Source organism: Austrofundulus limnaeus, unplaced genomic scaffold, assembly GCF_001266775.1.
Source record: "Austrofundulus limnaeus strain Quisiro unplaced genomic scaffold, Austrofundulus_limnaeus-1.0 Scaffold277, whole genome shotgun sequence".
In the NCBI taxonomy this organism is placed as follows: Eukaryota; Metazoa; Chordata; class Actinopteri; order Cyprinodontiformes; family Rivulidae; genus Austrofundulus; species Austrofundulus limnaeus.
In genome coordinates this window covers 194,988-203,443 of record NW_013952679.1, presented here as the reverse complement: position 1 = coordinate 203,443, position 8,456 = coordinate 194,988, and the positions used below count along the sequence as shown (strand labels likewise).

The window sequence follows — 8,456 nt, the reverse complement described above, 5'->3', positions numbered from 1 at the left end:
TATTACAAATAACTTGGATCACTTGGGTTGTTACAAACATCTGGTGAAAATTTCATGTCATTAGCACCTCTAGTAATATATTTACTGAGAAAAATGTTGACGTGTTCAATACTTATTTTACCTGCTGTATGTAGACTAGATGGTCAAAGTCTCATGAGCCTCTTAGTAACACCACATGAATCACCACCTAATGTGGGGTTTGAGYACTCCTATGATCCTGAGTGGTATGTGGTCTGAGGAGTTAGTCCCTGATCGGGTCTACCATGTCAAACTGGGCCCATGATTCCTGATATTGCTGATCAATATCTTGATCACGTTCATCAGGATGTCTCACCTTAAAGAGRTCTAGCCCTGGGGGGTGAGAGGCTTGGTCACCGAGCCCTGGCTCCTGGGGCCCAGCTGGACCAAACCAAAAAAAAAACAGACAAGAAGCCACTTCCCTGTGGGCCCACCCCGCAGGTAGAACTGGGTCAGGTGTCATGTGAGGTTGATCTCTGGCAGCACAAACAGGCTTTAAGTTGTGACACTACAATATACTGCAGTACAAAAATCTAGTCTAGTTTCTGATGCGTTTGTCTTATCCTGCAGGCTCAGCTTCAGGCTCGYCTACATTTTCTCATATAACTTGTTCCAGTTCTGTGGTCACACATGGATCCTGACCAACACCATTGTGAGGTTTCTCATGTTTGGTCAAGGTAAGGAAGAAGACTGAACAATAACAATTAACCACGATCATCTTATAATGGGAGGGAACAACTTACTACTTTGAGTCATTAGACAGCAACATCAGGTAAAATAAGCCCTACTTTTGTCTTTCAGATGCTTTAGCCGACACGTTTTACTCCATCGGCTTTGTGATGAGTCTCTGTCAGCTGCTCTCCATTCTGGAGATGTTTCATATCACAGACGGGATTGAGAAAGCCAGACTTCTTCCTCGGTTTATACAGGTGGGTCTCAGCTCAGCCCTGAAACAGTATCCCTGTTAATTACTTTCAATGATTTCATTGAATCATTTACTGGTTTTCATCTTTCAGGTGATGGAGAAAAACTTTCTGCTGATCGTGCTTATCATGTTAGAGGAGTTCCAAAGTGAACCGGTTGTGTGCGTGCAGTTCTTTTTATGGAACATACAAGACCTTCTACGGTACACTATTAAAAAAACTTTTAGAAATTTGCAGATGAAACAGTCTGTTAAAAGCATAAAAAAGACTTTAGGAAAGTTGTTGGGATTTTTAGGGGTTAGTTATAGGAGCATTAGGCAAAAAGAAACTTCAGGGGTATAGGACTTTCAGGACAGGAGCTTTGRACTTATAGGAGCTATAGGGGTATAAGAGATTTAGGGGTATAGGAGTACAGCAGCTATGGGTATGGGGGATTTATGGGTGTARGAGCATTAGGGGAATAGGAGCTTTAGGGGTATAAGAGCTTTGGGGGCATAGGAACTTTAGGGGTATAGGAACTTTAGAGGTACAGGAGCATTAGGGGTACAGAAACTTTAGGGGTATGGGAGCTTTAGGGGTATAGGAGCTATAGCCATATAAAAAAATTCAGGTGTATAGGAGCTTTCGAAGTGCACACGCTTTTAGGGGTACAGAAGATCTGGAAGTCCATAAGCTTTAGGGGTATAGGAGCAATAGGCATATTCGATATTTAGGGGTATTGGAGCTTTGGAAGTATAGGWGCTTTAGGGGCATAGAAGATCTGGAAGTACATAAGCTTTAGGGGAATATGAGCTTTAGTGGTATAGAATATTCAGGGGAATAGATGCTTCATGGGTACACAAGCTTTAGCGGTATAGAAAGTTGAGGGGTAACCGAGTTCTGGACATATAGAAGCTTTAGTGGTATTGAATATTAAGGGGTATAATAGCTTTATAGCTTTGGAGGTATAGAAGCTTTAGTGGTATAGGATATTTGGGGGTATACCAGCTTTAAGGGTACAGGAGGTTGAGGGGTATAGGAGTGATAAGATTTAGGGTCAAATTATTGTATTTACAGTAAATATCAGCTGTTTGAAATGTTCATTGCCACACRTTATTTAAGACACATKTTGMAAAACAAACYATTTTAAACTTCTCCACCCAAAATAGCTTTCTGATGTAAACAATATGGTGAAAAATCMACAAGTGTTTGGTTAAACTGCTTTAATTGTTTGAGCTTTAAGTTGTTCCAAAGCCTAACCAGCTGAGACTGAAAAACCTGATTCTCCATACATTCCTCTGACTGTTGAAAAAAAAATCTGAAGAGGTTAAAAGCCAGTTAGAAGAGGTGGGTCAGTGAGTTAACCCAGTTAACTGCTGATTTTCTGCATTTCCCTTCTGAGTTCATGATTAGCCAGAAACAGTTTATTGATTAATCATTTACTAACATGATGAAATGTGTGTGATGACAGCTACCCTCATGAACTGCTGTGTGTTCTGGACAGACCGTCCACGGGCATGCTGTGGACCCGCTACACTCTCTGGATCCCSCTGTACATCCTGTCAGTCGTCACTGAAGGTGAGATGACTTTCAGCCTCCAAACACTGAAGCCTGCAGACGTCTGGAGGTCGAGCAGCAGCAYACTCTGTGTTGTTTGGTTTCACAAGTTGCTGTTGTGCAAGAGAAGGGTGGGACAGAACAGGAAATGAGTTGGCAAATGTGTAGATGAAAAATTGTCAGGAAGTGTGTGAGAAAAGTGCATTCCAGTGCAGTGCGTGATAATAAACCACTGATTCTGGAGGCCAGGGCTGGAGAATATTTTCATCTCTTTMGTAAGTCCTCTGAGGGTTAAACTCAGTGTAACGTAGAGGCTTTGGTATGGATTAGTTGTGGTACTTCTATAGGAGGTAGAGGAGGGACAGCCTGCACACAATGTATGGGACTGATAACTGCTAATAACAACCATTTAATGGACTGACAACATTCAATTCGAAGCAGGTGGTTCCTGAATGCAACAGCTTGTCCAGTCTGTGTTGAGCAGTCAATTTGAAAAAAAAAAAAAAAATTAAACTGGAAAAAAAGACAAGATGTTATTTTTCAGTTTCAAAATTATTTTTCAGTTTCAACTTTTTTCAGTTTCAACAAATTTTTTTGAGTTTCAATTTTTTATTTTCAATTTCGATTTTTTTTCCAGTTTCAAATATATATTTTTTCAGTTTCAAAAACTTTTATTTTGAACAAATTTTATGGATCTAATTTAGCTCCATACGTATGACAACAGACGAGAAGGAAAAGGAACAGAAACATCAAAGAGGTTCTGCAGCTGGTGATCATTGTTTTGTGTGTTTATCTACAAAAACTCATKTCTTCCACAGGTGTGACGTTTTACCAGGCGCTGCCCTACATGGAGCAAACAGCCCCCCACTCTGTGGCCATTCAGCCCCCCTCGCTACTGATGCTCTACCTGCCTCTTCTGTCTCTGGGTAAGAAGGAAAAGTTGGACCTAAAATATTTCAACTTTACAATCTGCCATTATCAAACACGTTTTCTTATTATTATTGTCAGTGTGACGTTATTACAGTGATTGTTTTAGATCTTATTTTAACGAAAGGGTTTGTTTTTCAGGAGCTGTTGTAACAGTGTGGCAGCTGCTGAAGGAGAGGCAGCATCACCTGCACAGAGGGAACAAGAAGAAGAAGAAATGACGGAGCGACTGGACAATGACATGTTACACAGAGATAATGTGTTACACTGCTTTAATGAGTTGAAATAGATGCAGCACAATCCATGAAAGGAATGTTTCAGATACTAAAAGAAAGAAATGTGCCGTTATCAAATGTCCGTGCTGCACTTTGAGGATGTTCAGGTCCGGTTCATGACTGAAGAGGCAGTCGGTGTCAGTTACCAGCCATAAGCTCGGGTCCACACAGCTTTCTTCTTGAATTCAACGGAGGACTTCAGACTGAGGAGAGCAGCTGGAACGAGAGCAGACAGTTAATGGTTCTGYACACACTGCTGCTGATGCTGAGGAAAACATGAAGAAATGACTGTTTGCACTGAAAATGTTTTCATTATTTCACCCTGTCTTCAGAGTTAAATCTCTCTTACTGTTYAGCTGCTTTACAGCCTCACATTTAAATGGACTTTAAATGAATCATAAGAAATGGATACAGATGCTCCACCTTCATAGTCCATTATTCATCGAGACTCAGACTGGTTTCCTTCAAGAACTCCTCAAGACACAGCTCTGATAGATTTGTTTAACTCTGTCCGGGCTGATGAAAAATGCCAAATCTGAGTCAAATATGTCTAAAAATGGCAGAGTTATGGTCAATTTTGCATTTTAGCTATGGTGGCCATCTTGGATTTTTGATTTGGCTTCAGTAGGTGATGGAGATCCTTCTTAGCTACCACCACACCAAAGTTTAGCTAAAAGTATTTTAAAATGGCTGAGTTAATGCAGTTTCAAATTAGCTACGGCGGCCATCTTGCATTTTTATTTAGCGTTCAGGATGTGTCAAAGATTGTTCTTGGCTACTATTATACCAGTTTTCAGCTTTGTAACACTTAAAATGGCTGAATTAGAATATTTTTCAAAAGAAAAATTAGCACTAGTGATTAGCTTAAACTTCTGTTCAGCGTTCAGAACGTGTTGAGTTAGCTCTCAGCTACTACCCCACCAAATTTCAGCTTTGTATGTCTTAAAACTGCTGAGAAATCTGGCACCCGCTTCGGATGTTATCAGTTCATTAAATGGACGTTAKCAGCGGTTATCAGTCCCACAGAATGGCTTCAGACTGTCAGCAGGTTATTATGAGGCATAAAGCCACTAAGGTTATTTATGCAATCTGGTTATCTGGTTGTTTCTATATAAACATAAAAACAGCATTTTAATAATAACTAAAGGTGAGATATACTTTATTATGGTATAGTATTTAAATGTATGCCTGAGAAACACATAATATTGCCCATTTAATGGACTGATAACATCTGAACCGGCTGAATCTGGGTGCCATGTTGAATTACAGAAAACCTTAAGGGCTTCGCATTGCCTTCCCCTGCTCTCTCATTCATTTTATATGGCAAGCCCCAATAAGCTGGTTTTAAGAGGCGTTGAAAACTTTTGTAATACTCTCTAATAAATGATGTGAGCCAAGTAGATTGTTTGTGTCATTCACCTTTAGCTGTGCTGATGGTTGAGGCTGACAGATTGTGTTCAGGACCTTCTGTTATGTTGAGGAGCCAATCTATAAACTGAGACACAAACACAAAACTGATAAGTATAAACTGTGATTAAAGACGGACTCTATGTGTGTTTAATCCAGTATCTGTGGAGACACGCCTGCTTTARCCACAGCTGTTCCTTCCAGACCGGTCTGGACTGGGAACCGGGCTTCATATCCACACAAACACTGACCTTATGCGTCTGGCTGCTCCACGGCTCTTTGTCCAGCAGCAGCGGCAGGCTGTGGCACACTCCCAGCATGCACTGTGGCAGAGCCTGCTCGGTGAGTGGACCTTTCCCGTACAGACCRTGTGTGAGCGTCGGAGGCCTAGGGCCTGTTTTCCATGGGAACCACYGGGCCCTGATGCCAAGGAGGAGGGGCATGAAGTGGTCCCCCCAGGAAACAACAGCAGCTGCAAAGAGCTGGAACAGGAAGTCTGTGGCCTGCAGACACAACCAGAAACACTCAGTGAGAGTTTGACCAGACGAGTAAAACAAGATCACAATTTATAGTTTGTTTTTTCTTCATTCCAAAGCAGAAGCAAACATGTTGGGTCTGAACACAGCATTASAGGAAAGAGATCTGACACCTAATGGGTTTATTTTTTTGGTTCTGGTAAAGAAACTGTTCATTTTTATATGATTTTTATGATTTATTTTTCCTGAGTTTATCCATTGCCTGTGGAGACATGAAGTGAATCATGTCAGTCTTTATTCAGCTGAATGAGTCATTCCAAGGATCTGCAGAACGTCATGAGGAGTCGTTGTGGTGGAACAAGACAAACATGTAGAAATGCTGAGTCACTGCTCACATTAAACAGAACCGACGTGCAAGAATACCAGAACCGTACCAGTTTGGTGTCTCCACAGGTGACAGGAGCTGCACCATAGGCAACGTTCCTGATGTGGCCCATCAGCTCCAGGAGCCACTCGCATCGTTTGGACACACCTGGACAGAAGGACACGCAGAGCTCAGTGTGTGAATGTGTGTTTTCACTTCAGGGACACATTTCAGTGAGCAGCTAGTGTTCTGAATCCATTCTTTTATCAGAAATGTCGTATTTTAATAATGAGACAAATTAATCAGAAACACTAGTGCCATAATAWTAAGCTTTGCAAATGATTGCATTCTGTTTTTATTTCTGTGTTATTTTACTATTTTACAACTGGAGTTGTGTGTGCAGCTGTTATTAAACAGTAAAAACACTTAAAGGAATATTTTTGCTGTTTTAAAGTGGTGTTTGGTTTTATTTCAACAGAAATACCGTATTAGAAAATCTCTGCAGGATGTGGCCCTCCACCACCACGCYGCACTAAGTGCTGTTGCTTCATTCTGCAGTTATTTCTGTTGCAAAATGCAGAAGAATTTCATATAAATAAGAACTTAATGTGAAACTGACAGCAGTGTCAAGGTTTAGAAAAAAGGATAAACTGCTATAAATTTCAGAAGAGAGCAGTACTCTGCTGTGATGATGGTTTGATCCATGGAGGTTCTATAGAACAGTTGGAGTGAGTTTTGACCATGTGATCTACTGTAGAAACTGCTGATCTCAGCAGAACAGAGAGTCTGGATTTACTGTACATTACTGTACATGTTGGAAACAGAGGATAAAAAGGACTGATGATGTAGAAATCATAAAACTAATAATAATAATAACATGATTACTAGTGTTTTAGTGTATATAATCTAATGTTTATWAACTGTCAGAAAGCTGTGAGTTATGGACAAACCAACAGAATAGAAACAAGAAAACATCTCATTTCACAAGTAAACAGATTTTATTTTATTTACCTCAATGTGGATGTGATCTGACCAGATAAACAATATTGCAGCAATTAAATAAGCTTATAAAGTCGATGTAATCACTGCTATTTATTGAACTGGTTAGCAGATGTTAGCTTGTGGAGCAAATAGAGTGTAGCACTGCTGAATGATGCAACAATTTAACACAAACTATTAAATGTTACAGCCGGCATTCCCTCTGATTTATGTAATATTTACGCAGTGTTAGTTTATTTTTGAATATTTTTAGGTTTCTCTTAGACAAACCTGACATCTAASCCTATTTAATCATTTAATTGTCGTTTTTTCTCCCTCTCTGCAGGTTGTGTCTCATGAAAAAAAAAGTCTGATGTAATTTTAAATCAGAGAAACACCTACATCCACTCAAAAGTATTTTGTATTTTAATTGTGGGTAAACAGATAAACAGCTTTTTGGATCTTATTACTAATTTAATTTGGAGTAATAATCCTGCAATGACACTCCAGATTTACAAATTAACATACAAACAGAGGACTTCATGACCACAGCTCAGTGGTAGCTCAGTAATTCACATACAGTCACCATGGATTAGGTTAAAATCAGTCCTATCTTCTTGGCAAAAAGTCCCAGTTTTATTTGTTCTGTTTTCCTCAGTTTTCCGTGTTCTGTTTGCTCTAAATACATTTTTAAACAGAATATCTCTAAGTTTTGCTGAACAATATTTCTGCAGTTTATGAGCTCAAGTTAGGTCCATGTTTGTATCAGTGCACTAAAACTAACAGAAAGTGTCCATAGGGTGAAATTTCTAACGTCCCAATGACAGTCTATTCAGAGGAGCTGATAGTACAGATTATTGCCAACAGAGGGAGTAAATGTTATATATTAATATGATAAATCCATTGACCAACACAGGGTGTCAGACTGTACCGCCCTATGACTGTTAATAAGTAAAAAACTGAGAATGAATCACTGATACCCATTCTAAATTACATTTAAAATTGCCAAAATAGTTGAAAAACACCAAACAAGTAAATGAGCGACGCACATTGTTTATTAGTTAGAACTAATTTAAAAGTAGCAAAATATTAGTTACAAGTTAAAAACAGAAGAATGATAGTTAAAGCTAGCAAAAAAAAGTAAAAGTAGCAGAACAGTAGCTGTGGTTTGCTAAGCAAGCTAAATGCTAAAGTATCAAAAGGCTAGATAAACGCTAAAAATGGAAGAATGATAGCTAACATTAGCAAAAGAAAATAAAATAGATCACATACTCTGAAGCAGATTACATGAGAACAATATAAAGAAGAGATCTTAATATAATTTGATGTGAAAAATATTTGTGAATTAAGTTAAATATTTAAAAAACTAAAGGATAACACCTGTCTCATGAGTGAGCTGAATGTTTGGATGTACAATGATGTAGCTAAGAGTATAAAGTATGCAGAAATATTCTCAATATGATGACAGTATATTCACAGTAAATGAGGAAACAGTGTGTGTGTGTGTGTGTGTGTGTGTGTGTGTGTGTGTGTGTGTGTGTGTGTGTGTGTG

The 8,456-nt window shown here is 39.1% G+C and overlaps 2 protein-coding genes across 3 annotated transcripts in view; one reads left to right on the top strand and one right to left on the bottom strand.

The window, feature by feature from the left end:
- The window catches only part of hacd4 (3-hydroxyacyl-CoA dehydratase 4), a 6,928-nt gene extending 3,287 nt beyond the window's left edge, over positions 1-3,641 (top strand). Inside the window, exons 2-7 of one of the 2 annotated variants that reach the window (XM_014021070.1) lie at positions 589-695; positions 820-947; positions 1,035-1,144; positions 2,392-2,498; positions 3,296-3,403; positions 3,546-3,641. In XM_014021070.1, coding sequence (XP_013876524.1) covers positions 589-695; positions 820-947; positions 1,035-1,144; positions 2,392-2,498; positions 3,296-3,403; positions 3,546-3,625 — 640 coding nt within the window. In that variant the 3' untranslated portion in view covers positions 3,626-3,641. The other variant, XM_014021069.1, reaches the window with a different exon arrangement.
- Positions 3,642-3,659: 18 nt separating this feature from the next.
- Positions 3,660-8,456, bottom strand: part of focad (focadhesin) — a gene marked incomplete at its 5' end in the record, with an annotated part of 114,289 nt that continues 109,492 nt past the window's right edge. Inside the window, 4 exon segments of the mRNA XM_014021068.1 lie at positions 3,660-3,895; positions 5,099-5,174; positions 5,338-5,589; positions 5,997-6,094. Of these exon segments, the coding sequence (XP_013876522.1) occupies positions 3,822-3,895; positions 5,099-5,174; positions 5,338-5,589; positions 5,997-6,094 (500 nt within the window).